The 15159-nt window shown below is 42.0% G+C and overlaps 1 protein-coding gene across 4 annotated transcripts in view; it reads right to left on the bottom strand.

The window, feature by feature from the left end:
* The window catches only part of Sema5a (semaphorin 5A), a 460555-nt gene that overhangs the window by 284495 nt on the left and 160901 nt on the right, over nucleotides 1-15159 (bottom strand). For all 4 annotated transcript variants that reach the window (XM_021182965.3, XM_085832019.1, XM_029469705.2 and 1 more), the window contains one exon: nucleotides 12445-12642. In XM_021182965.3, coding sequence (XP_021038624.1) covers nucleotides 12445-12568 — 124 coding nt within the window. In that variant the 5' untranslated portion in view covers nucleotides 12569-12642. The remainder of the gene's footprint in view (nucleotides 1-12444; nucleotides 12643-15159) is intronic.

The following is a 15159-nucleotide window of genomic DNA, read 5'->3' on the forward strand; positions in this document are numbered from 1 at the left end:
TTGGGCTAACTTCTCTGGCTTTAATATCAAGACAACACGATGTGCTTATGGTTCTTAGAAGGTATTCTGTTCCTTTCTGCTCTCCTGAAGACCTTATAGAATTGATGCTTTTTCATCACAAGTTTCTAGTAAAATCCACAATGTAAGTGGTGTGAGTTTGAAGTTACATTAGTGGTGTGTGTGTGTGTGTGTGTGTGTGTGTGTGTGTGTGTGTGTGTGTGTGACAGAGAGAGAGAGAGAGAGAGAGAGAGAGAGAGAGAGAGAGAGAGAGAGATATTAAAGTTGAACCCAGGACTTTACACAAGCTAGTTAAGTGCTGTATCATTTACTTATAGCCTATGCCCTGTTTTAATTTTTCACTTTTGGAGAATTGGTGTTTTTTCTTATGTTTCTAATGAAATCCATAATGTAAGTCATGTGAGTTTAAAGGTACATCAGTGATTTTTTTTTTATAGTATTAAAGTTTAACCCAGGGTTTGACTCGTGCTAGGAAAGTGCCCTATCATATAGTTCATCTGTGCCCTGTTTTTCCTGTTCATGTTGAGACATGGTGTACTGTAAAAACAAAGTGCTCTTAGCAAAGGGCTTGAACTTGAGATCCTCCTGCTTCAACCTCTTAACATCTTGTCAGAGAATTCTGAGCTATCAATTTAATTTTCTTTACTAAATCTAGACTTAGTATCACTATGTTGTATGGACGAACTCAAACCCTAATTTGGTGATTCCTTCTCTGTTCCCAATTTTCAAAATCATGTCTCTTCTATTTTCTCTCCTCAATTTGGCAAGACATTTGTTTATTTCTCTAGTTTTATCCAAAAATAAAGGTTTAAAGTCCCTATTGCCTTTTTCCCTTTTACTTTTTTATAGTTTACTCCCATGTTTGGGGAGTGTGTTTGTATTTGGTGTATAGATAGATGATAGAGATAGAGTTAGAGATAGAGATAAACAGAGATAGACGCAGAGAGAGAGAGAAAGACAGAAACAGAGACAGACAGAGATAGAGACTGAGACAGAGACAGAGATAGAGAAAGATGAAGGTCAGAGGACAGCCTCAGGTGTCAGTCCTTTCCTGCCACCTTGTTGGCTCCAGGGTGTCTCTTTACTCAAAACAATGTTGTCATTGTCTTGTGGTCCAGACTGGTTGGCCTGAGAGCTTCTAGTGATTCCCTTATTTCTGCCACCCCTCCCATCCTAGGAGTGCTGGGAATACAGCTTTGAGTTGCCATGACCTGCCTTACACAGGTTCTGGATTTGAACTCGGGTCTTCACATAAGTATGACAAGGTCTTTGCCTGCTGAATCAGCTCTCCAGCCCCTCTTTAATTCACTTTTTAAAAATGTCTTCAGTTTACATACTTTTAACTTGTCCCTAGACATGCCTAAAACCACTGATAGAAGCAATAAGTGCAGACAATGTAGACCAAGGATTGGGATGAATAATGTTCCTATCACTATTTGGAAGGGAATAATTCAGATTTCCCCTTAAGATTGTTCTGATCTGTTGGTTATTTAGAGCCACATTGGTTAACTGCAAAAGTGATTTTCACATGCTACTCTGTAGTTGAGTTTTAGATTGACTCTAATAAGATTGGCCCAATCCATCTTTAGCATGGCAAACCAAGTGATCCTTTGAAATATCAAAAATTAATTACACTATTACATGACCCAAAATCATCCACACAGTGTCAATCTCTCCAAAATAAAAACCAAAGTAATTAATGATCCCAGTAGACCTCAAAATTGCAAGCCTATCTCTGCTAACCTTCTCTAGAAGCTGCTTCAGACGAGAGCTGTGGAGTCTGAAGTCAGCCTGCAGCTGGAAACACACAGGCTGTGCCTCTCTCACCTCCTTTGCTTCTGTTGGTGCCCTGTGCTACTTAAAAATCTTAACAAGAATCCAGAAGGTAAGGACCCTGAGCTTTGTGGTCCTTGTGGCTCAGGGTCCTGGTAAGGACCCTGACAAGCATCCAGAGCCGGACAAAAAAAAAAAAAAAAAAACGGTGGCAAAACAATGTGTCAAATATTGTAGAAAGAAGAAATGAAAAGAGGTTTGCCCCAAGGTTTGTAACTTAAACAAATGGTAAATGTCTAAGGAGCAGAAGCTGTCAATCATGCACTATATATTTTTGCATTTCACACAGTAAACAAATATGTAAAATAACTTCCTGCTGGTTATAAAGAATGGATAAACAGAAGTAAAGATCAAATGGGGGGTGAGAGGCAATGGGATGCCATCTGATACACCTAGTTACCATGGTGACCGCCTCAAGACCCTCCCTTATGACATCACTGTTTTGCATTCTCTCTCAGTTCCACAAGAGAGCCCACTTAATATCAGCCTATTATTGGCTGTCTCCCTAATAGAACAGAAAGTCAGTGTGGACCAGGATTTATCTCTACTTTGCTGACTGGGGTAACCCCAGTGGCTAAAACAATTTCCAACACATAACATAAACTCACTAAATATTGATTGAATTATTAATGAAATGGACCTCTCCTTTTATCTTCAAACAAGCAGAAGCTTAAATGCTCCCTGTGCTAAAACCAGAGCATTGAGTGGAACAAAAATCAAAACTACCAACAAGAATGATAATCGTTAATCACTATCTGATGGCCACCAGGAGCAGTCGGCCAGGCCACCCTGGGCATCGGCATCTTGCTTCATTGATTTTACTTAATAGGCTTTGTAGTCTATCTAACATGCTGTCCAGATGTACTTCCAAGGTGGGAATGGTCAAATATCACACAAATCGTTGTTGAGCCTCAGACAGGAGGAATCCATCCATTTGACTCCTGAGCACACACTGCCATTGTGAATGTCATCATAAGGTAAGAATTGCTCTTGTTTATGAGACGAACAATTCCTGGCCTGGAAGAAGGATCTGTAGAAAATTCTGAAGCTGAATGTTTTCAAAGAGGAAGAGTCTCCCTCAAGGTTCTCCTTCATTCTATATGGAGAGAGACTAAAGAAAAAAAAATATTGATGGTCTTAGAAAACCTGCCAGTAATGTTTAGCAAGTAGCTAGCCCTTTACTTGTGCCTATGGTACTGGACCTGTCAGCCCTCTCAGATGTACAGTAGAGTCAAACTTTGCCTCTCAAGTCAAACACAGATGCTGGCTTTTGCTCAGCTACTACGAGAAGAGAAACAGGACAGGATCCAAGAAAGCACTACCTAATTAAAACTTACTCTGCATTCATCCCTGGTTCTTCCCTCACACAGAATGGGAAGGCTGTTTTTAATCCTTAGTATAAGAAACAGACAAACTGTACACATAATGCTTAGAAAGACCACAATATGCTTAAAGATAAATAAAGTGTGTGCAAGTCAAAGGAAGTTGTTTTAAATCAGAATCCTGATGATAAGATTATAAAGTCTTCATCCTGGTACAAGTTTGACCAACTTCACTTATAAAACCTGGGGATCCATCCCATATACAGTTAACAAACCCAGACACTATTGTGGATGCCAACAAGTGCTTACTGACAAAAGCCTGATATAGCTGTCTCCTGAGAGACTCTGCCAGTGCCTGACAAATACAGAGGTGAATGCACACAGCCATCCATTGGACTGAGCACAGGGTCCCCAGTGGAGGAGCTATAGAAGGACCCAAGGAGCTGAAGGGGTTTGTGGCTTATGGTGAACAATAATATGAACTAACCAGTACCCCCTGCCCCAGAGTTCCCAGGGACTAAACCACCAACCAAAGAGTATACATGGAGGGACTCATGGCTCTAGGCACATATGTAGCAGAGGATGGCCTTGTGGGACATCAACAAGAGGAGAGGCCCTTGGTCTTGTGAAGGGCCCCAGTGTAGGGGAATGCCAGGACAGGGAAGCGGGAGTGGGTGGGTTAGTAAGCGGGGGGGGGGGTATTTTGGAGGGGAAATGAGGAAAGAAGATAAAATTTGAAATGTAAACAAAGAAAATATCTAATAAAAAATAAAAATAAATAAATAAAACAGACTATTGGAAGTCATAAAATAATCTTATATTGTTCCTAGTGATAGAAAGTAACCAAATAGCCTTCAAAATATGTCTGAAGACCGAGTATAGATCCAGGGGCTATAAAATGCAAAGTAACATGAAGAATTATCAATATTTTCAAAATTCCAGGAAGAGCAAGCAGACCTTTCACCCTAGGCTTCCGTGCCTTCATGGTCCGACTCATACTGAGGCTGAAGAGATAGATAATGCCTGACACTCCATTTTTGCAGACAGAAAACTGGTAACATATTCTGAAATCAGAAGTGCTTTTCAAACACTGTGGCTTAACCAGTGGGCACTCCAGTTATACCTTTGTGACTTCCTTTGCAAATCGCTTTGCGCATCCTGACCTTGTGAGCTTGGCATCTTATCACATGAGGGTTTGAGTACTGCATACAACCACAAAGGACAATTTATTCCTGGAATGAGGGGCTTCCTAAAGATCCTTGGTGACTGTGTCCTGCCCTAAGTTAACATTTATGGCCTGTATTGACATCAAAAAACAAACATGGTTTATGAAATCATAAATTTCTACAGAGGAAAACAAATTTCATTTAGGACCACTGTCAGCTCTAAGCAAATTCTTCTTATACATTAATTCACTTCATATGAAACTGCTATGTTATATATAGGGTGACCTGGAGTTTTGTAATACAGTACAAGATGATATTAAACCTTCAATTCTCCTGCCTCAAACTCCTGAGCTTCGAGGAATACAAGCATACATCACTATTCCCAAATATATACAAATATTAAAAAGCATTAAAATTAATTACTGTGATTTTATTACATTTTAACTTAATAAAATTCCTAATTCCTCCTCCTAGAGAATAGCACACCACCATGCATCCAGCCATTCTGATAGGGAATGAAACAGGACAGAGATGAATACTGTAAGAAATATAACCACTGGCCTATCAATTTTAGGGGTATGAAAATTGTATAACATTGTATGGATTCTCAAAGTCATCTGTTTCAGTCACGCTCCTGCAATCAAGATCATTGGATTCTATAAGGAAAGCTAAAACTAGCCAAGACTTGACTCCATATGATAAAGGTAAGACTCCAGTCTTGTTTTGGTCTTTTTCATGTTATTTGTTGTTGTTGCTGCTGTTGTTTATTTGTTTTTATTCTTACTTTTGTGTTTGGAAGACACAAAGAACATGAAGTTTGGTGTATAGGGAAGATCTTGGAAAAGTTGTAGGAGGGATAATAAGATCAAAATATATATTTTTACTATATCTCTCTATCTATATAGGTGATATAAATATAGATGTAGATATAGATTAGATATAGATAGAGTAAAGAATCCAGCCATCCAAATACCAGAAGGGAAAAAAAGTGTTGTTGAAATTTGTATGACATGCACAGAACCATGGGATATTCAACAAGCCATAAACAATAGAGTCAAGAAAATGTGGAGATGAGAAGCCAAGAAACAAATATGAAACCATGGAAGCTAGAAGGCATGAATTCATGAAAATATGGAACCAGGGTACACACATGGAATCTAGGGAGCAAGAAAATGTATATGTACCTGAGAGACAAATATGATTACAGGACACAAGTATATCCAGGGACACACATAGAGCCAGAAATTCTGCACAGAACCAGGGTATGCACATGGAGTCAGGAGATAAGCATGGACCTGAGGGTACAGATGAAGCCAAGTGATGTGCATAGACCATGGAAGGACATACAGGGAGCCTGGACATGTGAATGGAAACAGAGAACACATATAGAGTCAGGGAATACACATAGAGTCACACACATATATGGAATCAGGAGAGACAGAAGAAAACAGGGCTCATACACAGAGCTAAGAAACATACATAGATTTCTAAGACACACATGGAGCTGGGGCACATGCATGAAGCCCAGCACAAGACAGTTTTCTTGTCGCATCTGTCACTGACACTCCTGTTTGACATTGGAGATAGCTGATGCTGACTAGTTTATATTTTCTCTAGCCATAATGGTAAAAGATAGATGGAGCACAGCCAGTACCAACAGGCACAGAGTCTGGGGATGTCAAGGGAAGAATGGGAGGAGGTGAGAAAGTGGGCAGATATGGCAGTTAATGGGGACAAGAACAGGACCTCAGCATCCTGGTGAGAAGTAGAAATTAGCTCTCAGATGAGAAGGGTCTGATCCTTCCCGTCACCAAGCACAAAGGGACAGCACATTAAAAACATGCTCAGTGCTCTTCTCACCTGACAAAGCAATGCTTATAACACATGCGTAAATATGATGAAATAATTACATGATTCAAAAGAAAAATATAGGATCCATGAAAAACCCTTGCCCATTCTGTGGGAAAGGAATAAAAGTCCAAGTTTAAAATTATTTGACCACTTAGGGTCCCCTGTACAGATAAGGTACCACTCCCAGCCTAGTAATCACCATGGCTCGAAAAGACAATTCCCCTTATTGTCCTTCCCAATCTCTTGGGGCAAGGCATCACTCATCCTCTATCGAGCATCCATAAGCTTTTCCATAAATTGTGAAATAATTCTTGGGTCAATCAATAAACTTGTAAGTAGTAGGACCTTCTACAAGATCACCAAAGAGTTAAAAATAAAGATCTCTGGGTCCTGAGAGTTGAAATCAATAGTGCCCTGCCTGGTTCTGTAGACAGAAGCAATCTTAGGCATTAATACTAAATTCTTCCAATCAAGACCCTGATGAAATGCCCCAAGTCGGTCATGATTTTACGGCCCGAGGCTTTGCAGAGCATGGACTGATTCACTCATCAGGGCTCTTTCTGTCTGCATAATGATAAAGCACTTGCTGTAAGTCCATTTCAATCAGTGGAACACACTTTCTACATAGCCAGCACGCTGGGTAAACTTTAATCAATAAACAAACAGAAACAGAATAAGGTACAATTGCCTCAAGTAGACTTGAAACATTTAAGGCTAATTCCAGTGATGGTTATGGGACTCAGTGAGCAAGCTAGGAAATACGCTTCGTGAAGGGCCACTCTATTTTCCCATTTATTGGAACAGACGTTTAGGGAAAGGACAGGCATGTCAGAGGGAAGGGAATTCTGGCAATGGGTCAGGGTATTTTAGTCACCACTGCACATTCAAAGATAAATCTTCCAGAGCATACAGCCAAGGCAGCAGCCTTCAGACACAGCAAGCTGCCAGAGCTTGTGAGACAAAGTGCTCAGTGAGAATGGAGGAGCCCACAGAGGCATGTACTTCACTGAGGCTGGGGAGCAAGACTGCTAGAATCTTCAGCCCAGCCAGGTAGGCCCAATCAAGACACAGACAAACTGCTGCATGGCATTAAGGTGTTGGCTTTGGCATATGATTCACTTCACTCACAACCTCTTATACAGAATGCTGCCACAGCGTAACAGTAAATCACGATGTTTAAAAGCATGTGGAAATCAAGATTTTACGTAAGACTACCCAATCCCTTCACCTTCATCAGTGTTTGGGGACAGTTTCTCAACATTCAAACACAGTTGGTTCTAAGTTACAAAAAAAGTGTTCTAGTGATACAGTGCTGACCAACTCCAATATGAGCTACTCTGAGGCCTCCTAACACCCACAAGGAATCTTTTGTATGTTTTATCTAGTCTTATCTTTTTTCAGAGTGCCACTTACTTCTGAGAGCCCCCCTCCCCCCCCCCCCCCCCCCGTCTCTTGGGCATCACCTGTCTACTCCCCAGGAACTCTAACCCCACCTCGACCCACTCTCTGTCCAGCATCCTGGGTGCCACTTCAGTCTAGCTCAGTGGAGGTGGAATGTGCTTCCTACCAGCTAACCTCTCACCTGTTCTCAGGACCTCCCCCACTCCTATAGAACAGTGGGCACACTGATTCTCCCCCACCCCCCACTCTCCTTTCTTTCTTTAGCCTCTTCCTTCACCTGGCTTCTTCCATCTTCACTAAGGCTTATTCAATAATACCCCTTTCAAAGCTATTTCCTGTCTTCCTGCCCCTGCACAACTAACATTTTTGTCTCCTTGGATCTACACATGTATCTGTACATGAAATGTGTTTTACTTTCTCCCCCCTGCACAGCCCTGGTTAAGCAATATGATATGGTCCATGCTGAGCCTACACAAAAACATCCCCTTGAGTCTTAAACAAAGGCACCTGTGGCTGTGCCACAGTTGGAAAATTGTTTCTCCAGATGAACTGTTTGAGACCAGGTGATACAGGATTTGGGTTAGCCCTAATACAAAGTGGCATGGTAGAACAACAGAAAACAGAAAGATACAGAGGGAAACTGTAGAGTGTGTATAGCCTAAGCCTAGGAGACTGGACAATGCAACCAAGGAAGTCTGTTGCTGACCACAGAAACAAGTCTTCTCTGGAGTCATCAGAGAGCACACAGCCTCATTCACACCATCATAGGAGACTGCTGGGTAGCACATAGAGAGACACGCCATCAAGAAATTACCCAGTTGGCGGTCGTTTTGCACCAACCCTGGGAAAGCAACGGCCTGATGTTCCCATACTGAGAGAACTGCTGGATTGAATATCAACTGTCCAGATTTTCAAATGAAAAATGTTCAATGCTAGAAGAAAAGGCCCAGGTAACCCAAGACAAGATGACTCCTCTGGGTTCTGGCCCATACTGAACCTGAACACAGCATTATCAGACTTTCATGGCCAACTCCATCTTTAAAGAATCTCTCACTGAGGCCTGGAGTTGCTCTCATCTAGACTCTTCTTTCTGGGGCTCAGAGGACTTCAGGCTTTTCAGTCCACAAATATTATATCCTTCACATCTGCCTCTCTTGTTGACCATATTTGGAGTGAAGATCCAAGATCCTAGATATCAACAGAGCTTCCTCATCTCTTGGGTCCTCCATGCATTATATCATCCACCATAGCTCGCTTCAATTTCTAGGCCCACCCATCCCCACTTCTGCTTTCCTGTACTTCCTACCAGTCAGACCTCAGTTTTACCTTCTCACTGCCTCTGATCACAGCAGCAGCCCCAGAATGGGCGTGGCTCCCTCCCAGTGGAGGTTGATCTTCAGATATCACCTTGCCATGCATATCTAAGCTCTCCCTAGGCCAGCCTTTCCCTCTTCACCTCATTCCCTTTCACCTAGATATGGATGCTGTGATTCACTCTGGGCTGGGCATTTGCCAGGACCTATGATGCACATTTCCCCATTTGAGCACTTCTTAGTGCTGTTCATTTCCTTTCTTTAGAAATGTCTGTCCCTTCATGGGATTCATAAGCTTCTTCTGGGAGGTCTTTGGGACTCAGCTCTGCCTCAAGCAGTTCTTGGAAACCTTCCATAAATGGTGCTGGTCCTGTGGCTATCTTACTCCTATGGTCCTCTCCTGGGTTCCATGCACGTGACAAAGACACCTAATTGACTGTGCTGTGAGAAGCTGCTGGTTCTCAGAGACAGGAGCTTGGCCTCTATGGAATCAAGACAGCACAGGTGTAGATGTTGTTAGTAACAGGCAATCATTATATGTTTATTACATGTTCTCCCAAAACTAAAAATAGGCAACTTAAGAGGTGGGAAAATAACTCAGCAGTGGAGTGCTTGCCTAGCACTGGGAGAAAAGATAATTTGCAATTCTCTGAGATGCCATTTATGAACTGTGAGGTAGACTCAGATCCCAAACCCTGAGAGAATACTCTGCCAGCAAGGCTGCTGGGAACAGATCCTCAGTCATTGCTACCTTCATCAGACACAATCTGAAAAGTGCAGCCAAACCACCCAGGAATTTTTAACCTAGAATTCACAGTCCTTGAAATCTTTTCCAGTGCATCTCTCAGTGACGAGTTGTTGACAGGAATGGATCACATCATAGCAGAGAACCACACCACAAGAACAACACTGGTGTGAACGTGTTCATCCTAACACAGGCGTTTACCAAAGTGTGCCAAGTTGTATGTACCTTTTACGAAAGATTACCCCCTTCGATTATGTTTGTGTGTGTAAAAATGTGTTCTTCTTTGAGGTATGAAAGAATAAAACCCATGAAATATAAGTAAAGGTTTATGTAAATGCAGAGGGAAACTCAATGCAGAAAACAGAAAAGAGAGATTTCCAAGATCACTCATTCCACTGATTTTACTTTGATTCTCTGAAGAGCAAAAGCAAAGTCTAAGGAACAGAATAACCTGAGCTAGAGGTTGTTGCCATAACTATACAGAATCAGACGGCTTTCCAGGTCTTTAAAGGGGTAATTTGGATTTAATTCCTAAGTGAAGTACATACACAGAAAACCAAAGAAAGTGAGAATAAATGTCTTGAAGGGTTCCAATGACTACTAGGAAATAGTTTGCATAGAGCTGCTCCTCTGGAAATGACTGAATGGGAGAGCAAATGCTGTAACATTTTACAGTGGTGGGCACACACTGTAATGATGGAATGGTGGGCACACACTGTAATGATGGAGTGGTGGGCACACACTGTAATGATGGAATGGTGGGCACACACTGTAATGATGGAGTGGTGGGTACACACTGTAATGATGGAGTGGTGAGCACTCACTGTAATGATGCAGTGGTGGGCGCACACTGTAATGATGGAGGGGCAGACACTCACTATATAAAAAGAAAGGAATTGAGTGTTGCCCTCCAGAAGGATAAAGACTCTGTCCACGGGAAAAAGAAACAGAGGGTAAGGTGTCAGAGGTTTATACTCTGAAGCCTAAAGATGGCCTGGATTCGTTAGGAGTTCATAGGATTTATTTTCATAAATGCTTTCCTTAATGCTTCTCTTAAGAGCCTTAAGTGCTAGTGCTCCAAGCAGGGGGAAGGACAATCCCCAGACCTATGTGAGGAAGGAGGTCAGAGTACAGGCGTATCTTTGATCCAAGAGACTGAAAGTTATGGAGCTCAGATCCAACCTCTCGATGCCCCTCGGCTGAAAGGGCATCGTTCTAACATCCCCAGGGCAAAAAAGTAGCAGTGAATTAAAACTTATTAAAAATATGAAAAGTCACGTGTTAATATGATGCTGATCAATACAGTAAGAAAAACAACAGGAAACATAACTTCTCAGATCTCCTGTAATGACAAATGGAGGAGCAGCTAGATGTCAGGGAAGCCAGCTACCAGAGTAAAAAGAAAACACAACAGACACTGTGATGTTGGGAAGCCAGGGCGATGCCTGTCCTGTTCCAGATGTGCTGCACGGGTGTTCAAAGAGCAGGCAAAGGACAGCTGCTTTATATACAAGTTTCTAACTGTTGGATGAAGAAAAGATGCTAAAACCAGAACAGCTCCGGCGTACTTCCATTAGCCAGTGACTGTGACCAACTGCCTGCTGCCCACAGGATGCTTGCTACCTCACAGGAAGAGTTGACAGGCACTGGGACATCAAAAAGATGCCAGCGTGACTTCCATCAGGGCTCATGTCACTTCAGAATTACAGGGACTCGGGGGATACACAAAAACTCTAAAACACTCGGGATGTGCAGAAGCCAAACTGGGTAAGAAATTCTTTAAAAGAAAAAGTTTTTTTCATGGGAAATGAACAAATATGTAGTAAAATTTTAAAGACATCCAAGAACTAAGAAATCTCTACTTTTTGCACTTCAGGTAGATCCTTGTTTGACCCAACAGAATTTATGACCTCATGAGGCCATGCACTACATAGTTTTAGGAAATTTGTCATTTGGGAGCTTTTTGTTGTCTGGCATAATAATAATAATAATATCATAAAGTTCCTTTCACTAATAGATACAAAAGGAATTATATGATATCCTGAATTTGCATCAAAAAAAAATTGACAAGTGTGGGCAAATCATGGATAGAAATGAGAAAAAAATAGAATGTAAATTTATAATTGTGGGGCTTAGATTATTATTTCTACTTCACATCTATATAGGAAATCTGTGATACAAAGTTTTAAAACTAATGAAAAATCATTGGAAAGAGTTAATGCAGTGTCTGAGTTGGGCTGAGAGTAGCCACTTGCTGAGCAGAGAGGCATAGTTTATGTTTTCCCACTGTGAGTGGTTCAAGTGTCCAGGCCATGATGACCTTCCATACCTTCTGGGTACTAGAAGAGAGAATGTGCAATCAACTCTCTAACACTACCACACTGAAAACACATTTCACACATAATGGACTCCACTGCATTAGGACACTGGTTAAGGACAAAGGGGCTCTTCAAGACAAGTCCCTGGCTTCACTGGGAAATGCCAAAAAATTCTTTTCTTCCCTGTCTTGTTAATGTTTAGTGCAGCACTGATGTCAGGGTTTCAGCCACTGACCTGAATGGCTGGGAGGCCTACAGCACCCAAATGAAGACAGGACAAAAACTCCACAGAAATCCCGTCTGGGATGCTCCATGAGGAACTACTCCTTCTAGACATGAAACTCTTACAGTTTATCTTCATTCAAACAATTACCCAGGGGAAGTCACAGAAATAAAGTAATATCCATGGGATATTACATTCAACATGGGATTTGAATTTAAGCTATAGTCTTGTAATCAATATAGCCTATTCCTTACCTTTGTAAGAGACGACGGGGTGCTCAGCTCTCTGGCACTTGGCAGGGTCCTGGGTCTCGGGCCGAGCAAGTCTCCACACTCCCAGGCTTGAGAACAGCCATGCAAGGATGCAGGCTCCCTTCATGGTGGGCAAGGGGTCTCTGACTCTGGGAACGTGTCTTCTGCGAAGCTCACCTTCTCCTCATGTGTGAAAAATACCTACAACATACAAGAGAATGATCCTATAAATATGAACTCAGGTTTTGTTTCCTGGTGGGTAGTGTTTTGGAAAAGCCCTACTATGAACCTTTAAGGTTGCAACATGTGATGACATGTGATGTTAGAAAACACAAACAGCTGATCTTGAAACTAGGTGACGTGACGTTTCAGCTTTTCTTCCCTCCCCCCCCCCTACCGTGAGTGTATGCTTGTTAATGTGTGCTTGTTAGTGTATGCTTGTGTATGTGGGGTGTATTATCTGTCTGTCTGTCTGTGGGAGGGAATGGGTTTGTATGATGTGTATGTATATGTATGTATGCATATAAGGCTGTGTGTGTATAAGGGTGTAGGGGTATATGGGTGAGTGTAGATGTACAGTACAGATGTATTTTGTGCATTTGTGCTGTTGTGTATGGATGTGTGCATATAGGTATAGGTATAGATATGTGTGTGTGTGTGTGTTGATGTGTGTGTTTATTGGTATGTGTGTGTGTGTGTGTGTGTGTATGTATGGTGGGTATGTGTACTTACATAGTATAGATTGTGTGTGTATGGTATAGATGTATGTGTACCGGTATGTGTATGTGTGGGAGGGAATGGGTGTGGTCATATGTGTAGGAGTGGAAACTCTGTTAATTCAAGTTGAAGTCCTCTAAGGACTGCATAGCCTCTGGGCTTGGTGCAATTTAGGAGACTCCCTTCATTGGCAGGGTTTCTCCTTCGCTGACCTTGTCTAGGGAATTCTAACCCCTACATCTATGCCTCTACCTGAGGAACGTCAGGTAGCCTTAATTAGATTACAGGATCAATTTTCTTTCTCCTAAGTACCAGTTCAGCTAGCACCTGAGATTCCTGAAATGCCTCTCCATTCTAATGAGGCATTCCAAGTAGCCTAAGCCCGGAGCCAATGACCTTTGTTCATCTTGGATGCCCCTGCCTTTAGTGTCGCCAAACTTTATAAACCTTGAATCACCCTAAGTAAAGTTGATCCTACTGACTGCTCACCCAGGTGTGGTCATTCACACAACTTACTCAGGGCTTTTGAGCCCCGCCCCCACCTCACTGGCTCTGTTCCCACTGCCCATGTGGATTGCATCAGCTGACAATCTATGAGAGTGCAGAGACCCACAGGTGTGTATGTATATAGTATAGATTTTGTGTGTACAAATTTGTTGTGTGTTTATTAGTAGTGTGTGTGTGTATGGGTGTGTATAGGTGTGTATGTGGAGGGGGGTGTACTGGTTGGTTTTATGTGTCAACTTGACACAAGCTGGAGTTATCACAGAGAAAGGAGCCTCTCTTGAGGAAATGCCTCCATGAGATTCAGCTGTAAGGCATGTTCTCAATTAGTGATCAAGGGTGGAAAGACCCATTGTGGGTGGTTCCATCCCTGGGCTGTTAGTACTGGGTTCTATAAGAAAGCAAGCTGAGAAAAATCAGGGGAAGCAATTCAGAAAGCAGCATTCCTCCGTGGCTTCTGTATTATCTCCTGCCTCCAAGTTCCTACCCTATGTGAGTTCTAGTCCTGACTTCCTTTGATGATGAACTACAATGTGGAAGTGTAAGCTGAAGAAACACCCAACTTGCTTCTTGGTCATGATGCTTTGTGCAGGAATAGAAACCCTGACTAAGACAGGGTGTGTATGGGTATGTGTGAGTAAATGAACTAAAACTGAGACAATCCAAGTTTAAGCCCTCTTAGGCCACATCCTTCTTAAGTAAGGGTGATTAATTGCTATGATAGTTAATGGGTCTTTCCTGGTAAGTCTGTCTTGGCCTGCTTATGCAAATAGAGTTGACATGTAGTAACTCAGTCACTCTTTATCATCCATAAGACCCTATTTAATAATTCTAGAGTCTTTGCCTTTTCCCAATAATCTGATGAATGTTATAGCTCACAATTCTTATCAATCATTCCAATGACATTATAAATGTATAGGTTATATATCTGCAAAACCTGTGGCCAAGTGTGCTTCAAGGAGAACATACATAGAACAACTACCAGGTAGAACAACAGGATGTGGCTAGACACTGAGACACTTTTAAGACTATGAACAAAGCATGCTCTAAAATAAGGCAGGCTTATACAAATAATGTAACCCAACCTCTTAGCTTTAAAAGAAGTGAGAGTGCTTTGGGAGTAAGGAGGGTGCCCCTGCCACTTAGAGGGACCAAGGATAGGCTCAAATAGGGGTCAGATTTAAGTTTAATATTGAATAATAAAGAGGATTTCAAGAGATAGGGATTGCTGGAAAGTTGTTCCATATCAAGGGGAGAGGATGAGAGGACATTTGTGAAGTGGGTAAACAGGTGAAAGGTGGCCATAAGCACACTCAGGAATGCTTTGTTGTACTTGGTACAGAAAACAGGCAATGCAAAAGGGATCAGAGGAACAGCAGAGTATAGCTTATGGTATGGAAAGTAAATTTGGTAAGGTGTGAGGTCTGTTAACTGTTAGGCCATGAAGCAGTCTGGACAGGAAGTTGTAGGCAGAGCAACAGAAGGGTGCATATGTTG

Source organism: Mus caroli, unplaced genomic scaffold, assembly GCF_978045245.1.
Source record: "Mus caroli unplaced genomic scaffold, Mus_caroli_1 scaffold_16, whole genome shotgun sequence".
NCBI classification, from domain to species: Eukaryota; Metazoa; Chordata; class Mammalia; order Rodentia; family Muridae; genus Mus; species Mus caroli.